This window comes from Oculina patagonica, chromosome 1 (genome assembly GCF_052425735.1).
Source record: "Oculina patagonica isolate OP01 chromosome 1, crgOcupat, whole genome shotgun sequence".
Classification (NCBI taxonomy): Eukaryota; Metazoa; Cnidaria; class Anthozoa; order Scleractinia; family Oculinidae; genus Oculina; species Oculina patagonica.
The window spans coordinates 35,950,739-35,967,920 of record NC_135758.1 but is presented as its reverse complement, the minus strand read 5'-3'; the positions used below and the strand labels follow the sequence as shown (position 1 = coordinate 35,967,920).

At 39.1% G+C, this 17,182-nt stretch overlaps 1 protein-coding gene across 1 annotated transcript; it reads right to left on the bottom strand.

Moving 5' to 3' along the window:
• Window positions 1-1,419: 1,419 nt before the first annotated feature.
• LOC144667076 (short transient receptor potential channel 3-like) lies at window positions 1,420-14,095 on the bottom strand. The gene is made up of 8 exons (XM_078528459.1): window positions 12,805-14,095; window positions 9,717-10,014; window positions 8,682-9,189; window positions 5,829-6,024; window positions 4,581-4,739; window positions 4,114-4,173; window positions 3,285-3,464; window positions 1,420-2,010 (listed from the first exon to the last, which is right to left on the bottom strand). Exons 1-8 carry the CDS (start codon window positions 13,813-13,815, stop codon window positions 1,930-1,932), a joined length of 2,493 nt encoding a protein of 830 aa, XP_078384585.1. The 5' UTR covers window positions 13,816-14,095; the 3' UTR covers window positions 1,420-1,929.
• Window positions 14,096-17,182: the final 3,087 nt, after the last annotated feature.

Genomic DNA, 17,182 nt, shown 5'->3' with positions numbered 1-17,182 from the left:
TCCTTTCTCCCGTCCTTTCCGCCCATGCCGCATCTTTTGTGTTGTAATTATTACTTGTTTGTTAAAAGTGGAAATTGGGGAAAGAGCTAAGGGCTGAGTTATTTTCTGACTGAGTATACTAACACTTCGACTTTCTGAATACTACTTTTCTCTCTCTCCCTGTTAATTTACATTATGTGTTATTTTTCGTTTGGGATTTCTCCCGGGCCCACTATTTGTTTACTAACATCCTCCTATTTGATCAGAAACCTGGTAAAATGATTACGAGTTTCATTGTCCTTCAGTGCTTAGTGGCGAAAGCAAGTAATGTGCCGAAATATAGCTTACTTTGCGTAGAGATATTAAATGACGGAAACACTGCATTGTACTACCTTCACATTGGCCGCAGTAGGTACTGTCTCTTTATCTCCTTCCCTTGTTCTCCGCTATTTCTTTGCCTGTTTTCTCGCACCTCTCTCTGTCGCTTCTTCCTCTCTCCAGTTCGCAGGCGCTTTGCTATACTTTTTCGCCTGCTTTCTGTCCGGGTTTCTGTCTCTCCGCTCTCCCTCCTCGCTTACCCTTTTCCCAGTTTACCTCTCTTTGTCTCGGCAAAGGAGCGAAAATAAAATTTTTCGCTTTTCAGACTAGCTTAGGATTTAAAAATACGTAGTAATTTTAAATTTCTGCCGGCTAATGAAAATTATTTCGCGCCAGTACTGCGCGAGTTGTCAGACCTTTCAGATCCCGGTGTGCGCAACACCGTACGTACGCCGTACGCGCCCGCGAGGCATGCCGCTAGCCACGATGACATGAAAACTCGGATGCATGGGTTTCCTATTTTATTTCATGTGTTTTTTGTTTTTTTTTTCATGTGTTTTTTTTTATGGGTATGGTGCTCCGCTCTCGGCCCTTACGGGCCGCTAAGGAGCTCCGCTATAAAAGCGCCAAGTTTTTTGCATTTAAACAAAATAAACCTTGTTAAATCTTGACATTTTTTATTAAAATATTAATATTGAAGAATATTAAAGATGGTAAGTAAAGTGTTGCACCCGACTACAATCATTGGTCAGAAAGGGACAAATGTCGGTGCTGGAAAAGTGCACAAGGTGAGGTATGGTCATTATGTCATGACGTCATACATTACTCACAACTGGCCTAAATAAGTGGTCACATAACTTGTTCATCATGATGTTGCCGAGATTAATGTTCTTGAGGCTTCATAGAAACTGATCAACATGCATGACTTGACGACGTCAATCTGTGGTCTGTAAATTTCATTACGACACGTACGTGTTTTAGTCTCCACATCAGATCCATACACTTGCCCAAATTCAACATCGCTACAACGGCTACTTCTTGGCTTGACAACTGGAAAAAAAAAAAAAAAACAAAAAAAAAAAAAAAAAAAAACCCCCTCTTCTACTACCCCTCAACGCAACGGTTAGGGAAACGGGTCCTCAACTAACACTGTTGTTGTAGAGGGTCTCAGTTTGAAATGGACTTTTTTAAGTTTTTAAACAGCTTCTTTAGATATTTCCCACAGTTGTGGACTGATCTTGAACTGTGCCGAATATAAGGTGAAGAAAAAAAGCTATGAGATAATGCCCAGTTTTTAAAAAAGGTATGTAATAAGTTGTACCTTTCACTTTTAATGCAAAAACCAAAGGGTTAATTATATTGTATATATACATGAGATATTATAAATGATCTGATGTGTTATAATTTATCTTTTTTCTTTTTACTGGTAAAATTGATAATAATAACTAATAATATAACAATAACATAAAATTTATTTATACCAATCATGATCTGTCCACTGTCTCTGTCTGGCTCCTGAGTAAACGTTTCGTTGATTCTCTGCACTAAAACTATTTATTAGTTTATCACATAATCGACAATCCCATATATACACTTATCCCCTTATTCATTCATTCGAGGTAAAATTGATATCTAAAGACTCGTTTTAGGCTCTTGCTTTCTCGACAGGACTGCCCCATCCTTTATTTCGGTTTCTTGGTTGCTTCTCTTTTCCTGAAAGAAAAAAAAATGTCAACGTGAAGCTCATATAAGCATGCCAAGACTGAATGAGTTCCCAACCTTGGGTGAGGACTTCATTATCTCAGATCGAGATTTGAATGCTCGTGATATTCATAAGTTTGTGTCCAATCTTATCAAGTTCATCTTGTGTTATGACATTTTTGTCATCAGGCCAATAAGTGTTTCGTGTGTGTTCTGTGTTCCTATTAGCTCAGTACGTGGGGGAATTCAGGCACTAGACTCAAAGTTAATGTATTTTCTTTTTGGTCTCTTGAACGCTGTCAGATTTCTCAATGTTCACGTACTCCTCAAATATTTCTATTTGATTTATGCCATAACACGCGCTCAGGCTAGTTTTATGTCAACTTAAGAATTATGGTTCCCACGGGGATTTAAGACATTAACAGAGACACTGATAAAGAACTAAACAATTGCACAGTCAATCCTGTCTCGTCCCCAGGCGTCAACCCCGCATTTCGTCGGTGAAGAGCTGGAAACAGGGAGCGCGCGGCTTGATGGTTAGGCTGAGCGAAACATGAAGTCGTCGAGTTCGCGAGTACAACAGGCGCGCAACTTCACGCTCTCTACGCTCAAACATGGGGGCTGCCTGGGGACGAGGCAGCAGGAGCAACCAGTCACTTCGCCTGCAAATCGTAAATTAACCAATCAGGACTCGAAGCAAAAAGTGTATCAATGAGCAGGAAAAAATCACATGAGATAATCATTATTATATATCAGTTTTTGAGCCTTGCATGTGATTAACCAAAACAAGCAAACAAGGAAATAAACAACTTCAATGATAGGAACAAAACTTTAAAGTAGTTATGCAATGAGTGGACACAAAAGACAGTAGTGCTCTTATGAGCCTTTAGCTGTATAATCAACATAGAAAATATGCACACTAGTTCACGCTTAAAGCCCGGCCTTCAGCACTGAGCCACATTGCCTTATTTCTTAGTTTGTATTTAACAAGTGATGGTCAGTAATGGTCCATCAAAATTTTACAGTGCTCGCAAAATTAGGTTTCTGCTCGAAATGCTCGCAAAATTTTATTGGGTGATCGTTTGCTCGTGGTCACATATTTTTACAAGTGCTCGCATCAGTCGCATGCTCGGTTCTTAGTGGATGTAGTTTTTTCAAAAGTTCTCGTTGCTCGCAAGGCTAACTTTTGTCAATTTTCGCAATGAGTGAAGAAAAACGCTTTGCTCGCGTGCTCGCAAATGCTCGTAAAGACCATTCCCGCAAAACCTCCACAAGTCATAGCTCACCTTTGGCATTTGTCGAAACCGCTTGACCACATTTTGCAGGCTCTGTAATGTTTGTGTGACTTCCATCAGTTTGTATTGTATATCTTCTGATGGAGGAAATTCTTCGCCTGGATCCTCGTTTTGTGGTTTTTCATTCGCAGAGAAGTAACGATGAATCAGATTTTTGATGACGGCTCGGCGCTAAAGCAAACGAAACAAAATGAGCAAGGTTTTTTACATAACGTAAACTTATCAAAGATTTTATAGATTCTTAATCCTAGTTAATTAATTTTAAGTATGAATATCATCTTAGAGTTTTTAAGTAGTTTTAAATTATTATTGTATTTATTTCATTGTCTTTGAAAAGCCTCTAGGGGGAAAGTCAATAAAGTATGTATGTATGTATGTACAGCTTACAATTCAAAAAATGAATGCGTTTGCTTGTCAGTGTTTACAGCAGCCATTTTCTAGATACCAGAAGCGTGCTCAGTTTTAAGTCGAAATTACTGAGAAACAGATTGAATTCGAACTTCAGGCCGGGGGGGGGGGGGGACATAAATTTATCAACACTTTCAGGTCTTTTCTTCTAATTATACTTACACTCTTCTCGTTTGACTTTATTCTAGTAGAAATTGGTTCGCTTTCAAAGAAACAAAACAAGCAGGTTTTCTTTAATAAGTGTAGCTTATAATTCAAGAAAAACTATGAATGTTTGATTGTCAGATTTTAAAGCAACCATCATCGAGATACCAGAAGCATGTTCAAATTTAAGTCAAAATCAGAAGCAAATTGAACTTCAGGTCGACATTTTATCACACTTTCAGATTTTCATTCTCCAATTTATACTTACTCTCTTCTCGTTGGTTTTTATTCGAGTAGAAATTGGTTCGCTTTCAAAACGTCCAAGACACTGCAACAGAAAGGCAATTTTAATTGCGTTAATACTCTCCACATGATGGTATATCAAAATAAGAGAGACATGAATACACGAATAAAAAAAAATTATAGCCTTAAACACTTCTTGTGTGTATTGGTTTGCCTAGTTCCGACTTGTACGGCTTTCTTGCAAGCTCTTCCCGGTATCGTTGACGTCACTACTCGTTTCGGTGACGTATTCGGGGCGAACGGACAGGGTATCCGGGCTGACTTTTTCGCTCGTACCACGTGACCCGAGACGGGTTTACCGCGACGAAAATATGTGCGTAGGAATGTATTGGTCAGGCACGATTAGGGAGCTAAAGACGGAGAGTAAAAGGAAGCAATACTTATTCACCAGCTTTGTGTACAATCGTTTAGTGTTGTCAGACCAAGACTTACTTTTCTTATCCAGTTGTATCGTCTTGCAAGCCAGTGTACCCCCATAACAGCCTTTTCTACAGGAAACAGGTTGAACGGAGGCGGGAGAACACTGATCTCACTGACGTAATACATCCAGACACGGGTCCGCGCAAATTTGAACTTGATATCTTTCTCCTCCTGTAAGAAGAGGTCAGAAGCATTGTTAATACACCAAAGCAAGGAAACGTTGACCCTATGAAAAGCATAAACCATGAATGATATGACCCAATGGTAGCCTTGGTAAGATTAGTAATATTCCATTTATTGAAAATCAAGACATTTTTTTCTTGAGAGCCTTGAGAGCACGATTTATAGAACCTGTCTCATTATAATAAAAGTAAGACTAAAACTGCAAGGGACCGCAAACGATAATGCTGCTATTCGTAGGTTCTACTGAGAGATCTTAGAGATCTGATCAGCACTAAAATGAAATAACAGGCAACTGAAGCTAGGCTGATCGTACTACGTGAAAAGTTAACTTTGCGAGATACCACCACGACTAGAACCGATACAGCAGGATTGCAACCGCAGGCAGCTTATAATGTCCATTCTGTAACAGACGACGAGTATTTTTCCCATTTCCTAGTCAGTAAGTATTTGGGACGCATCGTTCATGGTTTATGCTTTTCATGGGTCAACGATTCTTCAATCAGGTGTATATATATAACGAAAAATACGACGATAATCTCTCTACCTTTGGAATGTCTCTTTCTTGCTATCTTCGATTTGAAATTTATCAATATCTTTGAAATTATTTGACATGGGACTTCCACTCAAACACTATATTTCCTGCGTTTTTTGCTCGGCACCAAAACATGCACTCTGAAATGCGCAGCGAACGCTAGTTACCAAGATTGTTATCTCTATTAAAAAATCAGTAATGATAAGTTTGGCTTCATGTGTGTGGAAAAGCTCTATCCAGCACGTATAATTGTCGACAACCGTCTCTCTGGACTGAGGGGAAGAAGGGAGAGAGAGAGAACCCCAACCCCCGCCTCCTCCTTTGCTTTTTTCCCCTCCCCCTCCCCTTTACGTACGCCTGCTGACAAGGCGGTCACACATTTATTACATTCATTTTTCACGTTACGCGTCGTGTTACTTTCGGAATTCTACGGTACCCCCTATAATACAATAGAAGCTAAGTGTGGTTATAACAAAAAACAAACGAGCATTAGGCTTTCAGAGTGCTATAGCTGGTGACTTGACGCGCATCACTAAAATACTTACAGACACTTTCTTGTATGTGTTACTGAGCATAGCAATGAGCAGGTTTAATGCAACCAACACGGAGGCGAGGCTGTACAGTGCGAACAGTAAATGTCCAGTGACTTCAGTAATCTGAGCGTTTTCAGGGGTGTCGAAATTCGACATCTCCACATGTCCAAACAATGCCCAAAATAAGGTGGCGAAAGTTCCCTCGATTCTGTCAAAAGAACGAAAAAAGATTATAACTTTGGTGTTTATTTTAAAGGCTTTTCAAAATAAAAAAGGATGGCGTTTTCCTTTTTGCAATATCTTTTTTTCGTTTTAGAGATATTTACGTTTTTATATTATGCAAATGAGGAAAGTGATGACGTCATTAATTGTTCCACAAAAAGATGAAGCATTGAATCAACAATATCTCTTGGAATATTTGAGCTGTGTTCTTCAATCTTGGCACAATCAATGTACACCACAAAAGACACAAAATGACACCTGTCGTGCCATTACCATGGCAACCGTTTTGCTGCAAATACCTATATTAATTAATACTGATATCCCCAATTTTTGCTTAATCAAAGATGATCCACTCCCAACAAGTTATTGAGGAGAGTTAGGCTAATAGGGCATTATGTGTGTTCCAAGCTGGACCCTCTGTTCTACTTTAAAGGGTTGCAAATGGAGATATTTGGATTATGACAGAAAGAGCCTGGAACCAAGAGTGTTGCCATGGTTACATCATAGTATGAGCCATCTTGCACCTTTAAGAAAGGTCACTACTAATGCCAAGTTTCAGAAATATCACCTTTATATTTTCAGAGGTATCCTTGATTTTGTGATCTATCTTTTAGTGGAACAATTTATGACGTCATCGCTTTCCTCATTTGCATAACACAAAAACGTAAATATCTCCAAAACGAAAAAAGATATTTCTAAACGGTAAAGACCATTCTTCTTTATTTGTAAAGGTCTTTCAAATAAGCATTAATTAGTTTTTACTTCATAGGCACTTTAAGCGTGAATGTCTTTAGCTTTCTAACTTATTGGGGACACTAAATTCAAATAAAAGACAATAACAAATAACAAATAAATGATCAGTAGAAATGCAATAATTTAAAATAGTTTATAAAATCACTGTGGCTGCAAGTTAACTTAGAAATAACAGCTATTCAGATAGGTATTATTTCTTAGAACCGAAACCAAAGTTATCACATCTAGTCAGTCACAAACAGAAATAACACAAGAACCAATCAGCGTTCGTTCTTTGCCCTTGGACTCACTCAGCGGATTCTCCCAGCACGCAAACCCCATTTGAACTTCTGCAAAGGAGCGAGGTATGACCTTACTCTATTAAGGACGGTGCCTACTAATAACAAAAAATTGCCCGGCCGATGACTATACCAGAAATGTAGATGTTACCAAGGGCTACTAAAATTCAAAAAGAAAATTGGGGGTAGCCACGCAAATTTTCGAGATAATTAGGTTTGAAATCTGGAAAAAAGTGCTGACGTGGCATTTTAAAATAAAGTAAAGCTAAATAGAATTTCCTTGCAAATTCCATTTGAAATTGGTTTTTCATGAACAAAATCAACATTAAATATAACAATATTTACAATAACTAACAAATAATTTCTTCGGAACTGCGTGATCCACGTTTTTATTAACAAAATAATTGCGTTTGAGCCATTTTTGACTCTAGCAGCTCTCACTTGCACGGCCAGAAAATCGGCCTAAATTTTTTTTTCACTTAATGAAAAATTAAACATGTGCTCTATAGACTTACCACTTACATTTTATAAAATAAAAACTAGGGGTCACCACGCGTTTTTAAAAGTTATACCAGTTGTTTTCAGGGTCTATGAAATCGCTTTTGGGGTCTGTTACATTTTTCCTATCCCCTCCCTAGCGAGTTGAATATTTGCATCTCGCGCGTGCACTACGCCATTTGTCACGGTTAGCAGTTTGCGGGTAACCTTTTAGCGCTTAGCAATTTGTTTTTAACTGTTAATGTGAGCCATATTCAGTGGTTAGCGGTCAATGATTACTGATGTGTTGCTTTTCCGCAGTTCCTGGCTTAGGATATGTCCATAAACTGGATTTCGTCGCAGAGAAAACTTTCTTGATTTTTAGTCGCGCGCTTGGTCGCGTAGTTGAATTCGTCATTTTGAGCGAGCAAATAAATTAAAAGCGCGCGCGCCCAGTGTGATCGATGCATTGCGTGATGCGCAGAACAAGTGCGCAGTAGCAATAGGAGGCACCGTCCTTAAAACAACTAGAAATCTAAAAAATAAATCAAAGAAATCATTGCTTTTTACAGGCAATCGGAAAACGTCCTGTCTGCATTCAACCTCTAAGAGAAAAAAAATAAACATTTTATTTATTGCGCATTAACCGAAGGAAGGTCTCATGCCGTCGAGTTTGATTTCTAACGTTCTTTTTTTTAAAAGTTGTTACCGGCTTGGTACAACTTTTTGTAATGATAAAACAGTTTTCTTGGATAGGAAATCATTACTCTTTACACGACATTATAAAACTGTTAACATGCCTAAAATTTGTACCAGGAGGCTGTTCGAGAGAAAAATTATGCCAATTTGTCAGTGTTTGAGCATATACCAGTTACGTTTTGGCTCTGGAAGTTTTGTGCAGACTAGCACTACAAACTATCCCTGAAATTTTAAATGGGCGCTTTCAACTTGACAAAAAATCCGGACTGAATGTTTCGATCGGTATTGAATGGTTCGGACATTTTCAGTCTATTCGTCACCGAAAATTTTCAGATATTCAAACAGAGATTTATGGTTGAATATAAACGCTCCGTTTTTTTGGTGTGGCATATAGGAGTACGTGTTCATCCTAACGCTTAGCTATCAAATATCTTACCTTTCGAAGGCGTGGTTCGTTGTGCTGTTATTCTCAGTGACCTGTGTCGAGGTCTGCACGTACTGTGAGTACAGTTTTCTCATAGCAAGTGCAAACGCACAAACGTTGAGGCCAAAAAGCACAAAAAACTTCATGATATCCTTTCCCATATTCATGAGCGATAAATGAAGCGGTCCCAGAGTAGAGTTCACTTGGAGGACATGTGAAGCTTCAAAGAATGTCAGAACCAATGCAAAGGAGTAGAAACTGTTGGATAACAGCAGGAGGTGGTATGGGGCGAGTGACGTGGACCCCACCAGCTGGCGAACATGCACGGTCCATTCACCTGAATCCGAGGCTATGAATGCGTAGCCCACAATCCACAGCACAGCGGCAATAATGTAACTCATGATCATGGGTATAACAGCGAGGTGCCACCACTCTGAAAAGTATCGCTCCTTCCCTTGGTGCAAAGCTTGTTTGACTTCCTGAACTGTTATTCCTATCACCCAGATTCCAATAAGTACAGCTGAGGAGACAAGAATGGAGTATAGTTCAAATAGGTTAAATAATCGTTCAAACAATTCTAACTATTTGCCGTACATGATTAAAAGGCTATTTTGAGTAATGACTGAGTACGGGTAGCAACCGAAATATTTTAAAACTCATTTTTTTGCCTCACGTTTGCATGTATATTGTCAGAATCTTCAATCAGAAACACGCAAGCCGAACTCTAAAGAATTCATGGGTAGAATAAAATTTTGACTAAGTATCGAGAAATATCAATGCTTCTCCCTTTGTGTATTTTAACTTCATTTCATTATGTACTACTTATTTCAATTAAGTTACTTCTTTTTTTTACCATATACATGTAAGCACTTTTGCTCTAACTGTTTTCACGTTTTGTTTTTGTCTTTCTGTGACTTCTGTGTACGAAACTCATGAAACCCTGCCTGTTTGCTAATAAAGCACAAAAAATGACATTATCAAACGGGCAACGACTCTGAAAATCGAAGAACTAAAACGTAAAAAAAAAACATTAAGCTAGACACCTACTCAATGGCGACAAACGTAAAAACGAGTCATATTTATCCTGGAAGGCTGACATTGTCACCAAAACCAGAAACCAGAGAACAGAGGAGGCCTGGCTCATCAGCTTGAACAGCGGTATATCCAGCTTCTTTGTAATTCGGTTAGTTGGAGTGAGCATATATCCCAGCATGCACAGCGGCATAACAAGGGTGTACAACATCGCCAGGACAACTTTGGCAGGGAAAGACAGTTGGTGCCATCCCGATGTACCCTTATACACAACTGAATTCAGCATCACTTGGCTGTAAGGATGAGCTATAAACTAAAAAAAATAAACTTTTCAATGCAGAATGGACCATTCAAGGCAGAATGTAACAGCTTTACTTGTTTGTTGCCGGATTTCTTGTTTAAAAGGGCCACATAACAAACAAGGATGATTATCGAGCTTTGAAAATTACACTTTCATACAACTTGACAAAAACTTAAAAAAAAAGTAAGGCCGACTTTTTTCAAGTTAACCTGAACACAATCCGTTTAAAACTTCTAAAATTTTGCCCATCCATGTCCCTTTTTGGCCTTTCGGTGTTTCTTTTGAGTTCTTCTACTGTATAGTTTTAAGCCGTTACTGTGATATTTCAGTTAATTCTGTGACCAGTTGGTCAGTGCCGAAATTGGCTAAAACTGCGTGACATAACCCCTTTAAACTGTACGTACAAGATTACACTTGAAGGGTAAACTAAGCGGCGAAGCGATTGCACCGAGTCTGGCACTACGGCAAAAGTGCAGTTATTACTGATAGCGGGCTATGAGTAGAACTACAACAGCCTTGTTTAAGCTTAGCGTTATCACTCTTGCTCTTACTGTTGGTCAGTTTCGCAATCACATTTGGTTTTGAAAGCAAGGTTTCAAACTGGGAGAGATGACGATTTATAATCAAAGTGGCTATAAGCCACTAAATTTGGAAAATTTATTATGAAACAAGAATAAAAAACAACAAACTGACAGATAAAAATTTGCTAAAACAAATATTGTTAAACTTACACACTTCGGTTCACTTCACTTAGTTTTATTGTCATCTAGCTGCTAATCGAAAGCAAGCCGTAAGACCAAGATATAGAGTTCCCATCCGTTGCAAATTGTTTTCTTTCTTTCTATATTTCCTCTTTGTTTTTGAAGGTTAGGCAAAATAACAATATCATTGGAAAAAATTAAGTTATGGAAAACTGACATTAATACAACATTTCGACTGGTAATTAAGCATGTTCATGTTATGTAATTTAACTAGAAATGATGTAATGTATATGAATGATTCATATATGAACTGCGGATGTATATGAAAGTGATAAATGATCATCGCAGTGAATTTCCAATTTAAGCAATTGGAATAAAGAAGCCTGAAAAGAAATTCAGGGCTTCAACGGGATTCGAACCCGTGACCTCCGCGATACCGGTGCAATGCTCTACCAACTGAGCTATTGAAGCCACACATTGGGAGCGAGGTCAATTGTGAGTTCATATTTTCCCGCGAGATGAGTGAAATGATGTAATGTATATGAAATGATTCATATATGAACTGCGGATGTATATGAAAGTGATAAATGATCGTCGCAGTGAATTTCCAATTTAAGCAATTGGAATAAAGAAGCCTGGAAAAAATTCAGGGCTTCAACGGGATTCGAACCCGTGACCTCCGCGATACCGGTGCAATGCTCTACCAACTGAGCTATTGAAGCCACACATTGGGAGCGACAGAGAACAGAGAACAGGTCTAATTCTCTAGAGGCCTAAAAATACGTGCACGCATTGCGTGCCTATGTTAACATCCACTCACTACAACCCTTTTGACTTGTCTCTTTTCCGACTTAAAAAGAACTGAAACGTTGCCTCCGGCTTGGAATGGCGTTTATTGAAAAATAAACAAAATCTCTATTCCGATTCAAGCAAGATCATTGAAAGTAAATTTTTGATTGGTATATCTCATCTTTGTCTTTCTGTTATTTATATCTTTGCCAACGTTGTTGCTGTTTGCCACTGTTGCTAAGCGCGAGAAACTGAAAAGACAATATCAAGAACTTAAAACCCGCTTTAGCTTTGTCAGTTTAAAATTCCAACATTCTTATCACATACGCCATCCGTTTTGTTACGGATGGCGTATTTTGGAAATGTTAGCTTGAATTTGGCAAGCTAGTAATTCAACCACCTCGTTCTTGTTTGGTTTGCTTTTACCTCACTGTCACGTTTTTTACTTTAAAAACTATCGCTTTAAAATTTTGTTCAATTTAAAGATAACTTTGTACCTTGTAAAGGTGGTATATGGCGTTCACGTTCCTCTGCCTAACAAGACTAATAAGGTTTAGGGGTTTTAACAGACATGTTTTAGTGTTTTATCAAAGACCATTTTACAGTTTTTACTGTTGATCTATATTTCTTGTTTGTTTCTTGATATGCTTTATTTATGCTCACTGAGTTGAAACTTTTTAAGTGGCTTTTTTCAAAATACAATTGTTGATATCTGACCAGTGCTTCAACATTTCTTAGGTATATTGGTTTGCGGTTCCAGCTGAATAATAAACCATTCAATCTGTTCTATTTCGTCTTTTTTATTTGCCGAAAGTACTTAAGAAAATGACGGACTCACTTACAGTAATAATTACTAACCTGCGTAATCGAAAGATTATCATTGTTTCACATGCAAAAAACCCCAGAATATTTACTACCAATGAATTAAATTCCTTATCAGTAAAATCTTAGAAACCGAAGTTATTGTTATGTAAGGGGTCATGAAGGTAACACTTGTGGAGATTAAACGAAAATCACAAATGTTTTTGAATTTCCCAGTATAAAAGTAACTGACTTGGCTTAGCTTGAGGCTGTTAAGAAGCTTTTTCGCTTGTTATTTCACGCCGTAAAACAACAGGCGAAACCCCTTCTGTGTTTGCCGTTTAGAGAGGTTCAGAGATCAACGTGTAAATGCCGTTTATCAACTGAGCAATGAATAGTTACATACGGACATACGACATGGCGAGCACGGAACATACAGCTGAGATGTTTAAACGAAAACTAATAAATCTAATGTATTAACAAAATCCAAGGAATAAGACTTTAACCTTACCTTGATGTTCTGATTTTTTATGGCAAGGTTAAGGACGCGCAATCTCTGTTCTTTTACCTTCAAGTGCGAGTCTTCTTTGATCTTTTCAAGTTCTGGCATATCCATAACTGCTGCAATTTCTTCAATATTTCTGCATTCATCCAGTAGCTGAATCGCGAAATTCTCACACTGGACTGAAAGAGCTCGATATTCATCACGAAATTCAGCTTCACTGACTGCCAGTTCCCTCAATTTCTTTTTCAAAACTATTGATCGGAACAGCGGGTCGCTTGCTGAGTGTTCCGCCTTCCTCAAACCCCAGTGCTTACTTTCGTGTAGAAATAGGTGCGATATATACAGAGGGCTCGCTAAAGCTCTGTAAGTGTTTAATTTTACCAGAGAATCTTTAAGTCTGACCATCGATTCCTTTTCATTTCGCTCGGCGGCATCTTGAGCTTTCTGTGTTTGCGGATCTTCCACTCTGTAGCCTTTACTCACGAGGAATTCAACTATACCATAGTTTCCGTTTAGCACGGCCAAGCCGAGGGGCGTCAAAAATTCGTCAAATTTCCCTGAGGAGCTTCTCTTTGTCGTTACTGGACTTCTGTCGAGGGTATTTGCAGTAGAACTTTTCCGATTTGAATCATATGCCACCAGAGTCCTTACGCATTGCAGAGAATTGTTTCTAACAGCTTGGAACAAGGCTGACCCAATTTCCGCTTTATTCCTCAAGAGCATTTGGACGATATCGATTGCTTCGTCTTCAATCGCTATTTGTAATGTTGTTTCTCCGTTAGTATTTCTGCAATTGACGTCGACTCGTTTGGTACGGATTAAGTTCTGAACGGCGTCTTTGTCGCCGCTACGAACAGCTTCAAAAAATGCTTCCTCGTCGGCGCTCAAAGGACCAATTGGTAATTCTGTTTCGTCCATTTCAACCGCTGTTGTAGAACTTTGCTGCGGCGAAAATAAAACATTTCGACTGTTTGATATCTCTTCTGCTTCAGAAGAGGCAGACATACTGCCATTCATAGCCAAGATAAAAGTCCTCCGGACTGTTCGATGGCAAACAATGTATCAGCGAGTCAGAGAGTCAACGGATGGAAAAGCGGATCTGCTAGGATTTGTATATTGATCTGATATTTTTTACGGTTGACTAGCATGTTCACGTCTGCTTGAAAATTTATGTGCTTCAATTGCGTAATGCCTGCAGAAATTATTATTCAAAACACTTCACTTTAACGAGGAGTTCAATAAAGTCATCCACCGTAAACAGACCCCTAAACAAATTAAGACAGACAACGAATATCCAGCACATTTCTGTTTTAAATATGTTACCATTTAAGCCTCAACCTTTGAACCGTACCAGTGTTATGAAGTCTGCTGATGACGACACAAGCTCAAAAATACCAAAGCTTAAACTCGTTAAAATCTGTTTCAATAAGCTGGTTTTAAATCGCTTCTTGCAAGAAAGAGAGAAAGAATATAGTTTCCTAATGGCAAGAGCAAACGCTCAAACTTTGAGCGAAGCAAAAAGCACGAAAACTAAATTTTACTTTAAAGTTTTTTTCTGCCATGTTATGCTCATGAGAGATGTAATGTAAAACTTTATTTAAACACGGAAATCATCAGTTACAATAAGCTCAAGTATTAAAGAAATTAAAACTAAAACTGCTTTACATGATTGCCGTGTGGGAATCCGATACGTCAGCTACCTTCTTGATAATTTTCTTAAAATTATTAACTGATGCGGTATTTTTAAGACATTTGGGCATGTTATTCCAGAGCATAGCGCCGCTGTCAGAAAAGCTTCGTTTTAAATAGTTGGTATTCGGTTCGGGTAGCGTCAGCTTTCCCTCAGAGTCTCTCAAGTTATAAACAGAGTGACGCTGAGAGAAAAGGTTTTGTAGGTAATCTGGGGTAAGTCCATTCATGGTTTTATACATTATTAAGGCTTTCTGTTTCTTTCTTCGAGAAAATAGCCTCTCCCAGTCGAGTGTGGAAAGGAGGTGGTTTGAACTCGTATCAAAAGGTGATTACGGTAGTTATAACTCTGGCTGCACGGTTCTGTAATTTTTGGAGCTCGTCACTCAAATAACCACTCATACAGTCCCAAACGGGGCTGCAATAATCAAAATGTGGCATAATTAAAGCGTTATAAATTTGAATTGCAGTTCCTTTCGATATAAAGGGACGCACTCGTTTAAGGGCGCCTATAGCCGAGGACACTTTTTTGCCAATCTCTTCAACGTGTTTACACCAAGAGAGATGAGCATCAATGGTAAGACCCAAAGATTTGGTATGATCAACTCTCTCGATAATTTGGTCATCAATTCTGATTTCTACGTCGTCACATTGAACAGATAGTCTTTGCCTTGATCCAATTATCATTAACTCTGTTTTGGCGACATTTAAGCTGAGCTTGTTAGCTTTCAGCCAACAACTAAGGCTATTTAATTCAGGGGCTAAAGCCAACTTAAGCTCAGTTAACGTCTTAGCAGATAACGTATGACAACTTACGCAGGATAATCTCATGATCAATGGTGTCGAATGCCTAAGGCCTAGTTCAGACATCGTGCTCCTGCCGTGCCGAACTAAATTGTAATTAGGTTCGACTGTAGCACGGCAGAAGCACGACTCTGATTCAGACGTCGTGCCAGAGTCGTGCCAAATTCAGGAGTACTGAATCTACGTAACAATTAGTCAGCGGTGATTCAACAAAAATAGCGCCGTTTTCCAAACTGCAGCAAAAACTCAAAGAAAAGCAACAGAAAAAAACGTTTCCTTAGCGAGTACGGCGAATGCTTGTTTGTTTGCCCGACTAGTTTTCGAAAACTTGCTTATTTCGGATTCAGACCCGCTAGTTTCTTCTTCGTCCTGCTCCCTGTCATTAGTGTCATCTACTTTGTTGAATGAACCATCCTCGACGTGCTTTTTAGCAGAAAATATTCATTGTATTCCTTTGGCTGGCCGCTATGGTTTTTGCCGTCTGGCAAGAATAAAATTCAATTTGTCACCAGGGTCTTCTCCGTTTTCAAAATGGCGGCTAAAAACGGAGAAGACCCTGGGCTGGGAACGAGGTTGTGCGCATACTCCGTAATGGAGAATTATTCTCGGGTCTTCTCGTAACTCCTCGCGAGGAACGTAATCCCGCCAAAATACATTAATATCATTTATGAATTTGGTTTGGTGCGGCAAAAGCACGACGTTTGAACCGCTGCCGTGCCAAAGTCGTGCGGCACGACTTGCCGTGTCGAACTAAATTGCTTTGCCGAACTCAATTCAAAAGTTTGATTCAGACGCCGTGCTTCTGCTGTGCTTTTGTCGAACTTAATTCCTGAATTTAGTTCGGCACGACAGGAGCTCGATGTCTGAACTAGGCCTAAGGCCTAGTAAGGTCAATAAAGATAACGCCATTTAGAAGGCCATTGTCGATGTTTACTGACCAAGCATCTGTTGCCTTAACCCTTTAAGTCCTAGCAACGCATATGTGCGTGGAAAATACCAGCAGTGATTGAAAAAACTCTAGCTTTTACATATCTGGGCACATGATAGTAATGACTGCTTTTTATGGCAAAGTGATAATTTTCATAGCTTTAAAAGCCAACTAACTGACTAAAACTCTTGATTTCTGTTGCATATGGTTGTTTGTTCAGCAGCAAATCTGAAAATGCCCGTTTTCTACGTAACAGGACAACAACAAAAAACACACATCTTTGCCTCCATTTTTTTTAATGAAAAAATAATTCTGACTTCAAAAATATACATTTGCAGCAAACTTCAACCCTATTCCCTTCCGTTCACCAAGGAAATTTCCCATCAATCATTCAGCAGACTCAGCAATTACTATTCGATTAGAGCTATGCTTGCAAACCTGTAATTTCCTCGTTGCTGACCGAAAGGGATGCTTGGGAAAAACACTCATGGCGACGGCATGAAAGATTCCATATGTCGAGCCACCCAATCCTGCCGGCAAAATGTTGCACCGATTGCATTCTTTGGAAGTCAGAACTCGTCCAAAATGCCTTGGCAGGTCTTGGAATCCACCCACAGAACGGCCAGAGAGACAACTTTACCAATGAACCGCCATCTTTCGATTCGAATATTTCTGGCGTTCCAATCAAGACAAAATCATCTCTCACCTCTGGTTTCTTTCAGATGCTGGCCTCTACCCACCATTCTAGCTTAATGATGCCAGCCTGGGGGCTTCTGCAGTGGAAAATGACTCGAAAAAAACACTTATAAACGAAATATTCGCCAGATTCGAGCCCGTATGCTCGCTCAACAAGAAAGAAACGGTTGGATGCTGACGTCACAATGAAACTTTGAGCCCTCAGTGTTTTGAAACAGCACACATTTTTACTTGAGCTTCTTATATGCAATCACGAATTTCGACAGA

Bases quoted from the DNA above. Each gene is read 5' to 3' on its own strand.
- LOC144667076 (XM_078528459.1), bottom strand. From the start codon at position 13,815: ATGAATGGCAGTATGTCTGCCTCTTCTGAAGCAGAAGAGATATCAAAC. The intron at 6,025-8,681 runs GTAAGATATTTG...TTCTTTTGACAG, and splicing joins ACGAACCACGCCTTCGAAAG to AATCGAGGGAACTTTCGCCA. The intron at 4,174-4,580 runs GTAAGTCTTGGT...TTTCTGTTGCAG, and splicing joins GATACAACTGGATAAGAAAA to TGTCTTGGACGTTTTGAAAG.